Raw genomic sequence first — 20,490 nt, forward strand, 5'->3', positions numbered from 1 at the left:
GGAGTAGTCACCCTGAGTCCTTCTTCTGACCATGCCTGACTAATAGTAATAGTAATAGTAATAGTAATAATAATAATAATAATGATAATAATAATAGGCTTATACCTGTACAGGGTAGGCATCTACAGCTACTGCATTTATTGTTGGAGTGATTGTGTCTGCCCTGAGTCTTAGAGAATCCTTTTACAATCATCATCATTACTATTACTTATGCGTGTATATTTGTGTGTGGTTTATGTACCTGTGGAGGTCAGAGGCATCTTCTGGAGCTCGGGATACAGCTAGTTAGGAGCTGCCAATCGTGGGTGCTGGGAATCAAACTCAGGTCTTCTGCAAGAACAAATCACGTTCTTGAATCTTGAGTCCAAGATTTCTATTTTTTCTTCTTCTTTTTTTCTTATTTTTTCTCGGAGCTGGAGACCGAACCCAGGGCCTTCCGCTTGCTAGGCAAGCGCTCTACCACTGAGCTAAATCCCCAACCCCCTCTATTTTTTATTCTTAGTGACAGACCATATTTGGTCATGTTATTTCCCTTGATTTATATATTGCTGAATTTTTCTTGTTAATATTTTTCTGGTGATTTTTCATTTATTTCTTTGAATATCATTGAATTCTTATTGTTCTTTATTTAGAATATGCCCACTGTATTTTCTGTCAAATTTCTAATGTAGTCTATAGATATGAAAATGCTGTACTTTTTTTCATTTTCCTTGAAATCAAAGGAAATTTGATTTCAAGACTGTGTGAAATTGAGATTATTTTTTCCTTTAGTGTTTGATGGACCTAGGAAACTTATTTTTTTGACTGTTTTGAGGAAATTTATTTTTATTATTCATTTATTCTAATAGCTTTTTGTCTGTTCAGAAGTATCATATTTCCAGAATCACTTAATCTGTATTATTCAAATGTTTGTTAATTGAACTATAATTTAAAATATATTATCTTAAAGTGTCGCAACTTTTCTCATTATTTATTACCATGACAATTTACACATATAAAAAGTGCAAATGAAATATAAACACATGCACAAAGAGCCTTGAGTCATCTTTTTAAAATGTTGCCTTATTTTTTCAAATTCAGGAACACCTTGAGTGAATTTTTGTTGGTAGTGCAAAGCCTAGTTTTCCTGAAAACTAACTATGGGCAGGCAGTTACCTATGATCTACAATGGTATGGGTAGCACAAATCTAAGGTTTCATGCACACATGCATCAGTGGGGCCACATCAACTGCACATTCTCGCTCATTTTCCAGTCACTCTTCCTCTGCTTGGGCATGTGAGTTTTATAAAAATCTAATATTTATTTGTTTTCCTATACATGCACACAAGTGTTTTTTTAATTCTGTTGAATATAGAGACTTATTTTGGGAAAATGGGTGTTTTTAGAACCTAGAGTCTTCAAGTGCACTGGCTCAAACTATTTCTTTTTTTATTTATTCAGGACATGGGGAGGGGAGTTAAGATGGTAGTGGGGGCAGAGAAAGGCAGAGAGAGAGAGAGAGAGAGAGAGAGAGAGAGAGAGAGAGAGAGAGGAGTAGAGAAGTAGAGGCTGGCCGTGAGTATGTGGAGGGGGGGAAGTGAATGGGGAGGGAAGAGGGAATAGACAAAGGGGGGAGAGGGTAAGAGAACAAGAGAGAAAGAGAGAGCAAGAGAGAACATGAACTATTTCTTCATTGAATTGTCTCCCTTTCACTCTCAGTAACATTTGATTACCTCCTACTTAAAGACAACATGCCTAATTTTATTGATTTCTTATTAAGTCCATGTTTTCTGTTTTGTTTTTTGTTTGTTTGAGACAGGGTTTCTCTAAAGAGTACTGGTTGTTAAGGAACTCACTATGTAGACTAGATCTTCCTGCCTCATCTTCCTAAGTGCTGGAATTAATTACCACCACACCCAGTCTGTAAGTTCATGTTTTAATTTGAGATTATGCTGTTTTTGTTGGTTATAATTATTTAAAAAACATATTATCTTAAAACCATACATTCCATTTCTTATGTTTAAAATCATTATTGCTATTTCTTTGTCAATTTTATACATATTTATAAGGCACTTTGATTACTTTCTTCCTACACTCTATCTTATTTCCTTCCCACTCATTTCAGCCCCTCTTATTCCTACCCATCTTTTTCCCAGATCCATGATTCTTGGTTTTGCTGCGAGACCATTTAGTTAAACCATCTGCGTAACTACTGGGAGAAACTATGCAAAAACTAAAAAAGACCCAAGCAATGTGTTTGGGGGCACTGATCTGAGAACGGCGACTCTGGAGCTCTTCCAGTTGTAAGACGCCACTGAGAAACCAGGGTGTTTGAGTTTAGACAGCATAACTCCTGTCTAGAGGCACCACTCTGCAAACTGATAGCTGGTGGATGAGAAGACTTCCGTTCTCTTTATCATTAAGTACATCGTTCTTATTCTTACTCATCTAGAACTTAGTGAATCCCTGCTCAATGACTTCAGACCAGTGAGTCCTACTTGTGTGCTCAGCATCTACCTCAGGGTGTCTCTTGAACCTGAGTTACTCTAAGCATGGCCCATAGAGTGGAAAGATGACTGTTTTCAGTGGCTAATGAGAAATGAAAAATTTTGGACTCTTGTTATGCTACTAGGTCAGTAGTCTTGGTGTTGGGGAGGGATAAACATTGGATTATAATAAGCATCTAGGGTATTATAGTCTTTCTAAAGTTCATTGGTAAGGCATCTTAGTCACAGTTCTATTGTTATGAAGATATACCACAATCACAGCCATTCTTATAGGAGGAAGCATTTAATTGGGGGATTGCTTAGAGTTTCAGAAGCTTAATCTACTTTCATCATGCTAGGGAGCACAGCAAGAGACATGTAAGGAATGATGCTGGAGAAGTAGTTGAAAGCTACATCCTGAAGATTCACAGGCAGTGAAAGTGGGGGAGAGGGAGAGAGTAAGGCATAGCTACTTCAAAAAAGTCATTACCTTCTAGTCTTTCTAATTCTATCAAACAGTTGCACTCTTTGGTGAGTAAGCATTCAAATATGTGAACCCTATAGGGGCCGCTCTTATTCAAACCACCACAGCAGGTACAGACAAATAGTGAAGACATATCCATGGAAAGGAATCTTACACTCTTGGTTGTGAATGTATCCTTTAATGGCTAAGCCATCTCTCCAGTCCCATGGAAAGGAATCTTAAGTATTATCTGAAGAGTATATTATTTAATGTAGAGAGTATGGAGTCCAGAATACAGCTCATCGAACTCTTTAGCCTCCTAGAAAACTTGGTGATTAATATGATATTTTCAGTGGAATTGGGTGGCCTGAAGTTGGCAGCCTGATATTTGCTTCCTTCTCCATGGTAGTATGTGGCTCTCAGACTTAATCTTTCTACACCTGCATTGTATAAATGGCCTGCTGATGGGATTCTTTTCTGCCATGCCCTGACACAGATCGGGGAAGTGCTGATGCTTTAGATGGAATCAGCACTTGCAAACACCAGGCACCAGGTGCACAGTAAGGGTCTCTTAGTGTCAGAGATGGGCAACTATGGTCAAAGGCTAAAGTGGTCACTACTTACTTTTTAACAGTCTTATTGAAACCCTGCCACTCATCAGTTTCCACATAGTCTGTGACTGACAAGAAACAAAGGCAAACTGGAAATGGTTGACATAGATATCCAAATACTCCAAAATGTCAGAATAGTTATTCTCTAGCTTCTTTGGAGCATGTGCTGGACCCTGGTACAGACATCTCAGATGGGACTTAGTGATCTTCTGGTTTATCAGTGTTTCTCAAATAAGATTATTAGATTTGGTTCCCTTTCTGAGGGCAGAAGTTTCTAGTGTTTTCCATTACTAATTGGTGCCAAACAGATGCCGCTGCTGTTCTTTGTTGGGGAACCACTCCCTGAAGAGTGAGGCTACAGTCCAACCTCCACGTACCAACTTCAGAGACCTGGGAAGAGATACGTGAGGAATGTCCTCAAGAGCAAAGACAATGTACATGTGATGCCCTGGTAGGGGGGACAGGTAACAATCATTCATATCTCTGACCATATGTGTCATGAGACCAGAGCTCAGATGGACCTTAATGGTAGTATCTGGGACAGCTCTTGGTCTGCAAGGATGGCCACTAAGGTACCTTGCTGAGATTACTCCACCAAGTGCTCGGCGTCCAGACTCATGCCCAGAGCCCACAAATCTTATTGCGTGCTGGTGTCTAAAGATCTAATCTATGTGATGAATCTGTGTAGCGGAACATTTCTAAAATGCCAGGACATGAAAGCACAGACACTTGCAGAGCTTCTTAAGCCTGTAATTGCTGATTCCTGTAAATGGCAGGTATCTTTAGAAAAAGGAGCAGGCCTGGATCAGTGCTGTATGTAGATCCTTGTGGTGGATCTCAGTCAGAGAAGTCCCTCAGAACAAGTCATCTTCAACAGATTGAACTGTTTTGAGCCTGGGCTGCTGATGCTGAAGGAACAGATGAGAACCTAAGGAAACAATGAAAATGAGACAGGGTGGGGGAGGCTCAGGAAGCTTGTGGTTTATTGTCAGGAACACTCTCTACTCAACCATATCCCATTGTTAGTTAGCAGTTGGAAGAAGAAGGCTCTGGTCTACAGGTGTAACCACCAACTCAAACTCTGCTCGAGGGTGAGCTGTCTGCATCTGGGCTTTCCTTTGATCCAGCAGTATTTTTCTTATTGTTTTCACCCCATAAGTGCCCCAAAGAACCTTTTGGACTATTGCTTTGTGATGCAAGATCCTAGGAACAGTAGAGGATGTTCTGTCCCAGAAGGTGTTGATTGCTATCAGATTTAAGTCAATAGTTAAGCTATTAATTATTCTTGATAAGGGGTCTACTACCCCTGAATGGGAGCTGCTCCCAGAATTAGGCTGCCCCATACAAGTGCTGGAGCTTCTTCAAGGCCTGGAGAGAAAACAGTGGGGCCCCTTCTCTCACTCCCTCTCCATGCTGTGTGTCAGTGAAGGTTCCATAATATAACATCAGAATTCAGTAGGTTCTTTCCCCTGAATTCAAGGGAGGAGAATGAAGACCAGACAAAGAGCATTTGTTACTCAGGCTCAACATGCAGAACCAAAGACGACACAAGTATCCTGAAACCATGATGCCTAAGGCAGCTACTATTGTGAGTGGCCAGAGTCGGGGAAACAGGTTGGCCAGGTCTCTGTAGCTTGCATCCTTTTGGAACTCTTTTGCCCTTAAAACTTAAGAAGGAATTTGGGCAATTTGCCACTGGCCCCTCCTCAGGTCTCTAAGCATGGCTCTGTCACCACTCTTGTATCCCACCTCTGACTCTGCAGCCCTCACAACTGTGGAAAGGTGGACATAAGTTCTGTCTTACATATTCCAGTTCAGGTAAGGGACAGGTGTCTAGGCTTTTCTCGAATTTCTTACAGATGGTTCTTGTCAGCCTCAGCTTCATGAAGAAAGTTTGTGGTGGTTCTTCCTAAAGACAGAAAAATATTGAAGTGAGCAGACCCTTATTGGTGCCCATTCATAGACTTGTCTCAGCATTGGAAGAGACCTGGGCTCTCTCCTGGAGTTTTTCCAAGGCCTACTATCCCTTTCTTACAGGTGAAAGTCCTGGAGGGGATGGTCTAGTTTAGAGGTTAATAGGAGGAGGCAGTCTGGTATAGGCTAGGGGAAATCAGAGGCTGAGTCACATACCATTAGTATATCACCTACCTCAAATTCTCATATTCTATTCTACCAAAGGAAACCCAAGTTTCACTCTCAAAGTCGCCTGAACTAACCTACAAGGCTCTGGTTGGGTATTAGCTCTGCTGATAATTCAGCCCAAAGTGATGAAGCCAGATCTGCAGGGTGCTGTCACTTGACCTACATTTAAAAAAATTCTCATATTACAGTCACTATGCACTAGCACACCAGATTGGAATGATGGCTTATCCGGCGAGTTTCTATATAGTATGAGCTCTAAAATCTTCCTCCCGCTTCCTTCCACTGTATCCCTTTCCTTCTTTGCCTAGTCTCACACTCTTCCCATCCTTTTTTCCCACAAGACCAACTCTTCGTCTAGCAATGACATAGCCCTAACTCACAGGTAAGGTTCCAGCCTAAGAGACCTAACAGGACCAGCTAGGTGCTCTACAGAGATTTCCAGAGGTATCAGCTCTGTGCAAACCCTCTGCCTTTCCTCTGCTGAGGAAGGAGAATCCTCCCCCATGACCATAAGTGTGGCATTAGAAGATGAGCATTGCCAAACTAAGAGTATTCTGCGGGGATCCATCACCATTTTAGGATGGTTGTCCTATGTGGGCTATGTGAGTCTGTCAAGGACCCAGAGTAGGAAGGAATTAACTGAGAGAAGGAGCTGAGCTGGCAAGTGCTTCTCAGGACAGTTAGCTTGTCCTGACAGTCCTACCCTTTCTTTCTCTTCCTTTCACTTTCTCAATTTTCCCAATTACTTGTTTGTGCATGCATGTGCATGCACATGTATGTGCATGAAGCCTGGAGGGGCAGCAAGAGTGTTCCTCAGCAGCTCCCCATGTTACTTTTTAACACAGGATATGTCACTGAAGCTGAGGCTGAACTATACTAGGCTGGTCAACAACATGCCCTCTCCAGACTTTCCTGTCTCTGCCTTCCCTACACTAGTGTTACAGGGGTGCATCCCTGCGTCAGGCTTTTTTATGTGGGTGGTGAGGACCCAAACTCCAGCCCTTGTGTTTGTGTGGCAAGCACTTTACTGACAGATCCCTCTACATCTCTCCAACTCTTTTAATTCTTTAATATGCTTGTAAGTTGCCTATACACCTCTAATTATCACGTGAGCATGTTTCTGTAAGAAACTCCAATTAAACTCATTTGATTATCAATAAGAACAACAAAGTACAAACAAAGACAAGTACAAAAAGTATGAGAAAAGAACTAAGGAAGGATGGGAGAAGGACACTAGAGAGTAATGGGAGGCAAATATGTTGAAAATACATTATGTGAAGAAAAAGAAGAAAAAGAAAAAGAAAAAGAAAAAAGAAGAAAAAAAAACAAAAAGAAAAAAAGGGGGGTTGGGGATTTAGCTCAGTGATAGAGCACTTGCCTAGCAACACAAGGCCCTGGGTTCAGTCCCCAGCTCCGGGAAAAAAAACAAAAAGAAAGAAAAAGAAAAAAAAAACAAAAAGAAAATACATTATGTACATTTATGAAATGTCATGATGAAACTTGTTACTGTGCATAGTAAATACATGGTAGCAAAAAGGTGCTTTTGGCATATTTTCAGGCTTTGCCTATGGAATCTCTGTTTAAATATTTTCTTTGTTCAATAGAAAGATCTTCCTAGAAGTGAATATCCTGCAAAGTATTATTATTATTATTACTATTATTATTATTATTATTATTATTATTATTGAATCCAGTTCCTCCTGTATCAGCTTTCAAAACTGCTGAAACTACATTTGTATGCCACCATGCCTGATCTAAAATGTATTCTTTAATTATGTAAGTACTATCATAAAACATGATAATATTGCACAGTAATTTTTTTATGTGTGTAGACTTAATTTAAAAGAATGTGTAAGTTAAAAAAAAAAGCATCCAAACCACTGAGCCATGTAGCTCAGCCATGGACTAAAAACGTCTAACGAAGACAAAGTGTCCTGCCTGCTTCATCGGGAAACAGCAAGTAGAGTGGACAAGATCACCCACCTGTACTTTAAAGAAACTCATGATGTGTATCAGCCTGTAGGCATATTCATCCTTGCTCTGCTTGTTGAATTCACTCAAAGCAAACTTCACTGTGTCAGGGTCACTGACTGCTTGATCAATGTAGAGTTTATCCGTTTCCGAACACCATGTGTGAGCTCCTTGGATGTAGATACCCAAGAGAGTCAGTAATATTGTCCAGAGCAGAGCCATCTTCCCCCCTGAAAAGAGGATGATGTGAGTTCTGTCTTCTGTCTTGGCTCTTACAGTCTTGCTCATTTAAGTCTACTCCTTAAGTTAATTTCCTGGGCCCTTGACTCCTCCCTCTGGGCCTCCTCTTGGTCATCACTCCATCCCCCTTGGTACCACCTCCCTCAGTCATTGCTGTTCATTCTCCTGTCCTGCCCAGGCAGAGTGGTTTGGATAGAACAAGTAAGATGAGAGGTTGAGGTGCCCCTGATCTGAGTCCCACCACACTAACTTCCTGTGACTCACCGGATAGAAGAGCCTTTAAGAGGACGCCCCATTGTCAGGAGCTGAAAGATTGAGAATTGGCCATAGTTATTAGTGAAAGGTAATTTCTGAATAGGCCACTAGAGGAAGACAGCGACTCAGGAAAAGACAGGTTAAAGCTCTGGGAAGAATGAGAGCAACTTGAAATGATGTCTATGCTAGAGCTGCAGCGCAGGCACAGGGGAGGCAGTTGTCTCCTGTCTTGGGTTGATGTTCCTAAGGAATGTTTCTCTGTGCCTCTGTGATAGGGAACTATCCCCTATCCCTGCGTAGCCCGAACGAACATTCTGATGTAGGCTTGTAGAAGATGGCACCAACACAGAGGTGTTTAGAGTTCAGAAATTCAAGGTAGGTACAGTGCACTCCTGTGAATTTTCATCTAAGATCAGCCAGCTTTTTGGCTTCAGGGGTGAGTGGCCTCACCGAACTGTGCTGACTTTCTGCTTGATTATGTCAGTGCAATCTCTTCTTGGGGTTCTGCAGAGAGGTGAGCATTTGTGCCTCCGAGAACTTGCAAACGTGAAAAGGAGAGGGAGAAGAGGAGACGCCTCAGTGTGGTTAGGGGTGTCCCTGTTCTGTGGCCACTGGTGCCCTCTTGTGGCCATAATTATCAAAGCTCAGGGAATACAGTCACAGCCTTCAACCCTGGCACCAAATTGGACTGGCATATCTGAACCCCACACTCTCTTTTGAACAAGACTGAGACCTTGTCTTCATGGTGAAGTGTGCCTTCAGCCTATATCAGCATCTACATGTAATGTTTGGGGACTGTGAGTGCTGACTCTACACCGGTGTGTCCATATTGTGCTGGGGGCCTGCCACAGCCTTCTGAGGTGGTAGCTGAGGTGGCACACAGAGTTGAACAAAAGCCAAAAGACTGATAATCTCCGGCCTTGTAACTCTTTCTAGCTGCGCTGGTGCTAGAAGCTGATAGATTCCTTTTTTTTTCCCTTTTCTTTTTTTCGGAGCTTGTAACCGAACTCAGGGCTTTGCGCTTGCTAGGCAAACGCTCTACCCCTGATAGCTTCTTTTAACTTTCGTTAATTCTCTGTGCTTTATTAAACACTGGGAACTTAACTCTATTACTGTTCTGTGCTAATAACTATTACTGATCTGTGCTTCAGTAAGTGCTGAAAACCTAACTCTTAATGCTTAAATAAGCGCTGGGGAAACTTAGCTTTTTATTTCTCTTATTATCTGTGTTTATATAAGCGTTAATATTTGGCTATTAACACATGCTGTTTAGCTGTGGGGGAATTAAGTAAAAAGTTTTATTGCTAGATCTCTTTTCTCTCATGAGTTAACCTCACTGGTCAGGTAAGAGGCTTGGAGCTCATTAACTCCTTTTGAAAAGGAAAATAGGAAGTCACTCATACAGAAAACACACACGTCCTGGGTGAAGTAGAAAAAAGTTGCACAACTACTACTACTACTACTACTACTACTACTACTACTACTACTACTACTACTACTATTATTGCTTTCAGCTTCATTTTTTATTGGATGTTTTTATTTATATTTCAAATGTTATTCCCTTTCCGGATTTCCCAGACATAAGCTCCCTATTCCATCTCCCTCCCTTTCTTCTGTAAGGGTATTCTCCTCCCCATCAAACTCCCCTTGAGCAGCCCCTCAAATTCCCATACACTGAGGATCCAACCTTGGCAGGACCAAGAGCTTCTCCTTCCATTGGTGTCCAACAAGGCCATCCTCTTCGACATATGCAGCTGAGGCATGGGTCAGTCCATGGGTAGTCTTTCAGTAGTAGTCTAGTCCATGGGAGCTCTGGTTGGTTGGCATTTTTGTTCTTGTGGGGTTGAAACCCTTCAGATCCTTCAATCCTTTCTCTAATTCCTCCAATGGGGGTCCTATTCTGAGTTCAGTGGTTTGCTGCTAGCATTCGCCTCTGTATTTGACATGCTCTGGCTGTGTCTCTCAGGAGACATCTATATGCAGTTCCTGTCAGTGTGCACTTCTTAGCTTCATCAACCTAATCTAGTCTAGGTGGCTGTTTATAGATAGGGCACATGTGAGGCAGGTTATGAATGGCTTTTCCTTCAGTCTCTGCTCCAAACTTTGCCTCTGTATCCCTCCCAGTGAATATTTTTGTTCCCCCATTTAAGAAGGAGTGAAGCATTTGCATTTTGGTCATCCTTCTTCTTGAGCTTCATGTGGTCTGTGGATTGTATCTTGGGTAATTCATGCTTTTGGGCTAATATCTACTTATCGGCAAGTGCATACCATGTGTGTTTTTCTGTCATTGGGTTACCTCACTCAGGATGATATTTTCTAGTTCCATCCATTTGCCTATGAATTTCATAAAGTCATTGTTTTTGATAGCTGAGTAATATTCCATTGTGTAGATGTACCACATTTTCTGTATCCATTCCTCTGTTGAAGGGCATCTTGGTTCTTTCCAGCTTCTGGCTATTATGAATAAGGCTGCTATGAACATAGTGGAACATGTGTCTTTGTTGTATGTTAGAACATCTTTTGGTTATATGCCCAGGAGAGGTATAGCTGGGTTCACAGGTAGTGAAATACCCAATTTTCTGAGGAGCCCTCCAATTGAATTCCAGAGTAGTTGTACCAGTTTGTAATCCCACAAACAATGGAGGAGTGTTCCTCTTTCTTCACATCTCGCCAACATATGTTATCACCTGAGTTTTTTATCTTACCCATTCTGACTGGTGTAGGCTGGAATCTCAGGGTTGTTTTGATTTGCACTTCCCTGATGACTAAGGATGTTGGGCATTTCTTTAGGTACCTCTCAGAAATTTGGTATTCCTTAGCTGAGAATTCTTTGTTTTGCACTGTACCCTATTTTTTAATAGGGTTATTTGTCTCTCTGGAGTCTAACTTGAGTTCTTTGTATCTTTTTGATATGAGCCCTCTATCAGTTGTAGGATTGGTAAAGCTCTTTTCCCACTCTGTTGGTTGTCGTCTTGTCCTAACAATAGTGTCCTTTGCCTTACAGAAGCTTTGCAGTTTTATGAAATCCCATTTGTCGATTCTTGATCTTAGAGCATAAGCCATTGGTATTTTGTTCAGGAAATTTTCTCCAGTGCCCATGTGTTCGAGATGCTTCCCCACTTTTTCTTCTATTAGTTTGAGTGTATCTGGTTTGATGTGGAGGTCCTTGATCCACTTGGACTTAAGCTTTGTACAGGGTGATAAGCATGGATCGATCTGCATTCTTCTACATGTTGCCCTCCAGTTGAACCAGCACCATTTGCTGAAAATGCTATCTTTTTTCCATTGGATGGTTTTGGCTCCTTTGTCAAAAATCAAGTGACCATAGGTGTGTGGGTTCATTTCTGGGTCTTCAAGTCTATTCCACTGGTCTATCTGTCTCTCTCTGTACCAATACCATGCAGTTTTTATCACTATTGCTCTGTAGTACTGCTTGAGTTCAGGGATAGTGATTTCCCCTGGAAGTCTTTTTATTGTTGAGGATAGTTTTAGCTATCCTGGGTTTTTTGTTATGCCAGATGAATTTGCAAATTGTTCTGTCTAACTCTCTGAAGAATTGGATTGGTATTTTGATGGGGATTGCATTCAACCTGTAGATTGCTTTTGGCAAAATGGCCATTTTTTACTATATTAATCCTGCCAATACATGAGCATGGGAGATCTTTTCATCTTCTGAGATCTTGTTCAATTTCTTTCTTCAGAGACTTGAAGTTCTTGTCATACAGATCTTTCACTTGCTTGGTTGAAGTCACACCGAGGTATTTTATATTATTTAGGACTATTGTGAAGGATGGCTTTTCCCTAATTTCTTTTTCAGCCTGTTTATCCTTTGGGTAGATGAAGGCTACTGATTTCCTTGAGTTAATTTTATACCCCAACACTTTACTGAAGTTGTTTATCAGGTTAAGTAGTTCTCTGGTGGAACTTTTGGGGTCACTTAAGTACACTACAATATCATCTACAAATAGTGATATTTTGATTTACCTTCCAATTTCTATACCTTTGACCTTCTTTTGCTGTCTGATTGCTCTGGCTAGGACTTCGAATACTATATTGAATAAGTAGCAAAAGAGTGGGCAGCCTTGTCTAGTCCCTGAGTTTAGTGGGATTGCTCCAAGTTTCTCTCCATTTAGTTTAATGTTAGCTACTGGTTTGCTGTATTTTGCTTTTGCTATGTTTAGGTATGGGTCTTGAATTCCTGATCTTTCCTGGACTCCTATCATGAAGGGGTGTTGAATTTTGTCAAATGCTTTCTCAGCATCTAATGAAATGATCATGTGTTTTTTCCCCTCTGAGTTTGCTTATATAGTGGATTACATTGATGGATTTCTGTATATTGGACCATCCCTGCATCCTTGGGATGAAGCCTATTTGATCATAATGGATGATCATTTTCATGTGTTCTTGGATTCGGTTTGCGAGAATTTTATTGAGTATGTGTTGCTATTCATAACAGAAATTGGTCTGAAGTTCTCTTTCTTTATTAGGTCTTTGCATGGTTTAGGTATAAGCAAAATTGTGGCTTCATAGAAGGAATTGGGTAGTGTTTCATCTACTTCTATTTTGTGAAATAGTTTGGTCAGTATTGATATAAGGTCTTCTAAGAAGGATTGATAGAATTCTGCACTAAACCCATCTGGCCTTGGTCTCTTTTTGTTTGGGAGACTTTTAATATTTGATTCTATTTCTTTAGGAGGTATGGAGTTGTTTAGATGGTTTATCTGTTCCTCATTTAACTTTGCTACCTGGTATTTGTCTAGAAAATTGTCCATTTCCTACAGATTTTCAGTTTTGTTGAATACAGGCTTTTGTAGTAGGATCTGATGATTTTTTAAAAATTTTCCTCAGATTCTATTGTTTGTCTCCCGTTTCATTTCTGATTTTGTTAATTTGGTTACACTTTCTGTGCCCTCTGTTTAGTCTGGCTAAGGGTTTATCTATCTTGTTGATTTTCTCAAAGAACCAGTTCCTGGTTTTGTTGATTCTTTGTATAGTTTGTTTTACTTGATTGATTTCAGCCCTGAGTTTGATCATTTCCTGCCTTCTACTCTTTTTGGGTGTATTTGCTTCTTTTTGTTCTAGAGCTCTTAGGTGGGCTGTCAAGATGCTGATGTATTCTCTCTCCTGTTTATTTTTTGCAGGCACTTAGAGCTATGAGTTTTCCTCTTAGTACTGCTTTCATTGTGTCTCAGAAGTTTGGGTATGTTGTGCCTTCATTTTTATTACATTCTAAAAAGTCCTTTTAATTTCTTTATTTCTTCCTTGACCAAGTTATCATTGATTAGAGCACTGTTCAACTTCCATGTATATGTGGGCTTTGTGTTGTTTTATTTTGTTGTTGTCGTTATCAAAGACCAGGCTTAGTCCATGCTGATCTGGTAGGGTGCATGGGATTATTTCTATCTCCCTGTATGTGTTGAGGCCTGTTTTTTGGCTGATTATATGGTGGATTTTGGAGAAGTTACCATGAGCTGCTGAAAAGAAGGTATATCCTTTTGTTTTAGGATGGAATATAAATATCTGTTAAATCCATTTGGTTCATAACTTCTGTTAGTTTCTCTATGTCTCTGTTTAATTTCTGTTTCCATGATCTGTCCATTGATGAGAGTGATATGTTGAAATCTTCCACTATTATTGTGTGAGGTGGAATGTGTGATTTGAGCTTTAGTAAGGTTTTCTTTATGAATGTAGGTGCCCTTGCATTTGGAGCATAGATATTTAGGATTAAGAGTTTAATCTTGGTGAATTTTTCCTTTGATGAACAGGAAGTGTCCTTCCTTATCTTTTTTGATGACTTTCGGTTGAAAGTTGATTTTATTCGGTATTAGAATGGCTACTCCAGTTTTTTCTTCAGACCATTTGCTTGGAAAGTTGTTTTCCAGCCTTTTACTCTGAAGTAGTGTCTGTCTTTGTCTCTGACGTGTATTTCCTGTATGCAGCAAAATCCTGGGTCCTCTTTATGTATCCAGTCTGTTAGTCTATATCTTTTTATTGGGGAATTGAGTTCATTGATGTTAAGAGATATTAAGGAATAGTGATTGTTGCTTCCTGTTATTTTCATTGTGAGAGGTGGAATTATGTTTGTGTGCCTCTCTTCTTTTGGTTTTTGCAAGGAGATTACTTTCTTGCTTTTTCTAGGGTGTAGTTTCCCTCCTTGTGTTGGAGTTTTACATCTATTATCCTTTGTAGGGCTGGATTTGTAGAAAGGTATTGTATAAATTTGGTTTTGTCATGGAATATCTTGGTTTCTCCATCTATGTTAATTGAGAGTTTGGCCAGATATAGTAGTCTGGGCTGTCATTTGTGTTCTCTTAAGGTCTGTATGACATCTGCCCAGGATCATCTGGCTTTTATTGCCTCTTGTGAGAAGTCTGGTGTAATTCTTACAGGCATGCTTTTTTATATGTTACTTGACCCTTTCCCCTTACTGCTTTTAATATTCCCTCTTTGTTTTGTGCATTTGGTGTTTCGACAATTATGTGACAGGAGGAATTTCTTTTCTGGCCCAATCTATTTGGAATTCTGCATGCTTCTTGTATGTTTATGGGTATCTCTTTCTTTAGGTTAGGGAAGTTTTCTTCTACAATTTTGTTGAAGATATTTACTGGCCCTTAAAGTTGGGAGTCTTCACTCTCTTCTATACCTATTATCCTTAGGTTTGCTCTTCTCAATGTGTCCTGGATTTCCTGGATGTTTTGGGCTAGGAGCTTTTGCGTTTTACATTATCTCTGATGGTTCTGCCCCTGAGAATCTCTCTTCTATCTCTTATATTCTGTTGGTGATGCTTGCATCTATGACTCCTGATTTCTTCCCTAGGTTTTCTATCTCTGGGGTTGTCTCCCTTTGTGCTTTCTTTATTGTTCATATTTCCATTTTTACATCCTGGACGGTTTTGTTCAATTTCTTCACCTGTTTGGATGTATTTTTTTGTAATTCTTTAAGGGATATTTGCGTTTCCTCTTTAAGGGCTTCTACATGTTTACTTGTGTTGTCCTGTATTTCTTTAAGGTACTTATTTACCTTCTTAAAGTCCCCCAACATATCATGAGATTTGATTTTTAAATCTAAATCTTGCTTTTTCCGGTATGTTTGGATATCCAGTATTTGCTTTGGTGGGAGAGCTGGGCTCTGATGATGCCATGTAGTCTTGTTTTCCATTGCTTAGGTTCCTGTGCTTGCATCTCATCATCAGGTTGTTTCTGGTGTTAGCTTGTCTTGCTCTCTCTGACAGTGGCTTGATCCTCCTATAGCCCTGTGTGTTAGCACTCCTCTAGACCTGTTTTCTTTCCGCTGATCCTGGGAACAGAGAGCTCTGCTCTCAGGTGTGTAGGCAACCTGGCAACTGGCTTTCAGCTGTCAGCGCAAGCAAGAAACCTGAAGGGTGCTGCCCCCGACTGTTCCTCGGTACCTGTGCCCAAGGGACATAGATGGCACTAGGCGGTTTCCTCTTGGGTCCGGAATGTGGGCAGAGAATAGTCTTCTCTGAGTTCTTAGGAGTGTCTGCCACTTTTAGCTTCTTATATGGCTTTTTGACAAAAAGTTCTCTGTGTAAGAAAGAGTACCTCATAGCTAAAATGTTACAAAAAAAGTGGAGCGACAGAAAGGTATTAATAACGAGTTCAAAGCAGTGTTGCACACTGTAAGCTCATTATAATTCAAAGTAACAATTTTTACATGGCCTTGCCTCTTCATAGTGCACAGCTATGGCTTCTCCTTGGACCTGAACGTTTTTCCTTGATCACAAATTTGTTCCTCACCTATTTCTTTTTTTAGTGTAATTATGAAAACTCATTGTATTTCTTATCATGCATTCCTTACCTACTATTAGGAGGAGTGTATACATTCTATTCTTGATTTTAACACTACTACATCTTCTTAGCAAAACAACTAAAACCATCTCTTAAAGCACGCTTCCTAAAATTAATTGAATCACATCAGGAATGCTAAAAATTATTAATTTGTCTAAACAACATTAATTCATGAAAGTTCAGGTTCATGTTTTTCTGAAGGAACCTTGCCCAATAGGGTGCGCTAATGTTCAAGAATTGTTAGACCATGTAGTGATAGAAGAGGCAGATCAGTAGCAAGAAGCAATGCTGGGATGAAGTCTCTAGGGACCTTGCCTCTCAGAGCTCACCCATTGCAGACCATGCAAAAAAGTGGTGGGCCATTTTCACGAAAGCCATCCACTAACCTTTAGCCTTTCCCAAGTGACTCCTGATAATATTCGATAATATTCATGCTGTATCTGTAAAGGGCTGAGATAACCTCCCTTCTTCAACTGAGAATCTAGTATCTAAAGACCTAATTCAAGTATCTTAGTCAAGGTTTCTATTCCTGCACAAAACTTCATGATCAAGGAACAGGTTGGGGAGCAAAAGGTTTATTCAGCTTACACTTCCACATTGTTGTTCACCAAGGAAGGAAGTCAGGACAGGAACTTACCCAGGACAGTAACTTGGAGGCAGGAGCTGATGCAGAGGCCTTGGAGGGATGCTGCTTACTGGCTTGCTTCCCTGGCTTTCTTATGAAATCCAGGCACCACCCGCAATGGGTCCTCCCACTCGATCACTAACTGAGAAAGTGTCTTACAGCTGGATCTCATGGAGGCGTTTCTGCAGAGGAGGCTCCTTTCTCTGTGATAACTCCAGCTTGTGTCAAGTTGACATGCAAAACCAGCCAGTACATCAAGTAAAGAGAGAATGTCACCTTTTTTCCAAAAACTCTTATGACCTTGTAAGAACTCTGGCTCACTAAGCTATATCTCGGTAGGTGTTTCTTTTCATTCTGGGGCAGGCAGAATTTCTGAGGTGCCTATCTGTTTCCTGGCACTGGACCTGTCATATGGGTCTTATAGGAAAGTTTTAGTAGTTTCTCAGGACTTTCATAACCAAAGATACAAGTAAACATCAATAACAAAAGGATCATCGATGAGTAAAAACAAATTGCCAGGTCCTCTCTGTGAAATAGTGACACTAGGAAGCATCTTCAAGATGTGCTATGTGTGCCTTAGTGGCCTGCAGCTAGGTCTATTTTCTGGGGCATTTTAACCATCATATGTAGCTGCATACAACATCTAAGGTGATCAGAATATCTTAAATGAATGCAAGTTCTGCATCCCAGGAGGGCTATCTTGGGAAGGAATATGCTCTTCTCATGAGTTCCATTATGCCTGGCTCCTGGACCACATTTCAGGAGGTTCAGAGAATAGTCCTGACCCTGTCCTACCTGTCTGGGTCATGTTGCTTCATCTTCTTACTATTTCACTCCATCTTTTCCAATCCCGATCCTCATTCTCTGGGTTCCTCTAGGTCTTAGGATCAACTGTGTAGTTTCTAAGCCACTTGCCCAGGGCCCTGTACTGTCTGCTTTGCATTCCTTTAGAGGACTCTCAAATAGACCTTTCATCCCTTGTGTCTCCCATATGCTGAAACACAAGCTGGAGTTCACAATCCATAAAGGTAAAATAGGAAAAGAGAATAAAATAAGTATGGTGCATAGAGGTCCCTGACAGAGGTTGAAGTGAAAGAATAAAAAATGCAGCTAAGAAGTCAGAAGTTTAAAAAAGCCCTAAAAACCTGAAATTCCAGACCCTGCCCTCTACCTGTAAGTAAAAGGTCACATTTCTTGAGCCTGCTCTCCCAGGAACTAAAAAAAGGACTTAAGATAAGGCCCTTAGAGAACAATCTTGAGAAACAGGAAGCTCCTCCTTGTGATATTTCACTGGTATTCTCTACACTTTCCAATGACGCCATCCCTGCCCCCTTGTGTTGTGGTTTCTCCCTTTAAATACCCTTTCTCCCAGCCTCTCGGGGTCGAACTCCACTGCCTCTGCGTGGGATATGAGTCTCGACCCCAGTGCACTGGTTCCTATCAATAAACCTCATGTTTATTACAGCAAGGATGGTCTCACACGAGTTCTTGGGGGGTCGCATCATCCCGAGACTTGAGTGAGGGTCTCCCTGCTCCGGGGGGTCTTTCAGAAGACACATTGTAGGATTCTGTGTTTTGTGTTTTATTTATGTTCGTGGGTGGAGGGGAGTATGTGTGGGAGATAGAGAGCAACTTTGAAGAGTTGGTTATTCAGGTTCCAGTGACTGAGCTCAGGTCGTGTGGTTTGTGCAGCGGGCACATTTACCTGTTGAGATCTCTCTGGCCCAGATTCCAGGATTCGGGAGCACTTAGCACCCATATCCTTGGCCAAGCTCTTCCATTTTTGGCTTCTTTGACTCAGTCTTCAGGTGGCTTTGAGTGTTGACAATTGAAAAATGAACCCCACAGAGACTTCCAGCAAATTTGAACTAAAAAGAGGGTAATGGTTGTGTGTAATGATGGTAAAATGGCGTTGAACTACAAACACAAGGTTATGTGAAACCCCATCTGGGGACCACTTGCCATATATACAAGTCAAAAGCTCTAGAGGTTTCATTTCTACCCACCTAATGTTGCCCTCACTTCTGACTTGTAAATGGGGTATCCTCTGCCTTAACTCTGTTCTGAGTGGAAGACTGATGCATTTTGGAGATACTGTTCTTTTCTGTCCAAGGGCTCAGAAGCCAGGGTTTCTAGTTAACTTTGGCTCGATGTGGACAAATAGATTTGAGGAAGGTTAGAAGGAGGAGAGAGGAAAAAATGTTTTCTAATATAAATATGTTCCTCTTTTGAATGTGTTTGTTGCTGCTTATAGATTTCTATTAAAATGGCATTTTCCAAGTGGTGGTACACGTTTTAATTCTAGCATTCAGGAGGATGAGGCAACAAGGTGGGGAGTTCAAAGCAATCCTGAGCTGCATAGGAAGACTCTGTTTCAAAGAACTAAGGGCTGAGGGAGTAGCTCAGTGGTTGCTGTTGGCGTCAGATCAAGGCCCTGAATTCAATCTCAGTAATGTACAAAAGGATTAAAAAGTTTTTTCCTCCCTTCCAGGAGCCAAAAGTCCTGAGGCCTTTCTGTACACAGGCCAATGTTTACTGTGTGGATCAGGAAGCACTACCAGAGAGTTTCTCTCTTCCTGCCAAGTATGATTTTCTTTCCTGAGAAGTTGGGTGCTAAATAACAACAGTGCCAAACCTTTATTTTAAACACACACTTCCAAAGTGCTTTGGTACCACATTTGCTAGGTAAAATATAGGTTTCATTAAAATAGAAAATCCACATTACATAGGCTTCAGCCAGCCAGGAAATTGTATCATATTCTCAGGGTAAAACCATTTCCTGTTTAGCTTTATGAGAGACCACTATGCTTATGATGTTTCTATGCAGGCATCAGCAAGAACCATCTCTCTTAGGCTTCACTTTATAACCATATGCTCCCCCAAGCCTTGTCTGGAAACTATCAACTGAAACTTTAGATAGATAGCAACCATTATCTGAAAATCAAAAGTCTGAAATTCCTCAAAACCTGAGACTTTTAGTGTCAGATTTCCACAGTAGGAAATTCCAGCTCTGACTCATGTCATGGCCATAGTCAAAATGCAGGGTCACTAATATTTGATATTAAGTTATCCTTATGGTATGATTATTAGGGATGCATGAAGTATAAGAGAGTTTCATTTTTAGACTTAGTTTCTGTTAGGTGAAGGAACGTTCCCCCCACCCCACCCCCGCCCCAAGCATTCCAAAAGGATAGGCCTGCTGACTACATCTAAGTTGACAGCATGAGCTCAGCTTGGGCTGAATACTGTCAGGAAAAACAGAAGCATCCCTCAGGAACCTATGAAAGGTTTGTGTTTTCCAGGAAGAGCCACTTCCTCTCCTCTGTTGGATGAAGCATCTGGCTTCCTATTGCATGTATACCAAAGCCAATGTTACCCTCTGGACTCCTTTGGTCCCTATTTACATGCACTTATTACACATCCTAAAGCCACAAGGGGTCCCCTTCTCCACTCCTGCTCTAGGCTAGCTCCCAGGCTGTTTCAATTTCCATCTCATTTCCTGTTCCCTTATTATGAAAAGTATTTTCCCCTGCTCCTCTCTATTCTGTCTCTTACAATTCTCTGCTACTATTCTCCCTTCTCCCGCAGATAGCTCTAGCCATGTCCAGTCTGTTTTTTTCTCTTTCCTGTGGCCTCTTCCCTCTGCCTCTGGATGTTCTTTCTCTCTTTCTTATTTACAACAAAAAAAAAAACCTTCCACTTGAATCGTGGAGTAGCCATTTTAGTGGCTTCCTACAGTATTCTAATATACAATTTCCATATCTAAGTTTTCTTCTTGATAATAAATTTTCCAAAATCCATAACAATCTCAAATCCAAGCATTGGAGATAAGTAATACTTAAGCTGTTTCTAATTAAGTGTTATGCCTTTAACATTTGCATAATTAGGCATGCTGCATTTCTTACAGCT

General features: G+C 40.8%; 1 protein-coding gene across 6 annotated transcripts in view; it reads right to left on the reverse strand.

Moving 5' to 3' along the window:
* Positions 1-2,754: 2,754 nt before the first annotated feature.
* Cstdc2 (cystatin domain containing 2) overlaps positions 2,755-20,490 on the reverse strand; it is a 32,928-nt gene continuing 15,192 nt past the window's right edge. For 4 of the 6 annotated variants that reach the window (XM_006235164.5, XM_039105874.2, XM_063284573.1 and 1 more), the window contains 3 exons: positions 7,666-7,883; positions 5,345-5,449; positions 2,755-4,468 (listed from right to left, as the gene is read on the reverse strand). In XM_006235164.5, coding sequence (XP_006235226.1) covers positions 4,382-4,468; positions 5,345-5,449; positions 7,666-7,875 — 402 coding nt within the window. In that variant the 5' untranslated portion in view covers positions 7,876-7,883 and the 3' untranslated portion in view covers positions 2,755-4,381. Of the gene's footprint in view, positions 4,469-5,344; positions 5,450-7,665; positions 7,931-16,593; positions 16,983-20,490 lie in introns of those variants that run through there. The other 2 variants (XM_063284574.1, NM_001109522.1) reach the window with 2 other exon arrangements.

This window comes from Rattus norvegicus, chromosome 3 (genome assembly GCF_036323735.1).
Source record: "Rattus norvegicus strain BN/NHsdMcwi chromosome 3, GRCr8, whole genome shotgun sequence".
NCBI classification, from domain to species: Eukaryota; Metazoa; Chordata; class Mammalia; order Rodentia; family Muridae; genus Rattus; species Rattus norvegicus.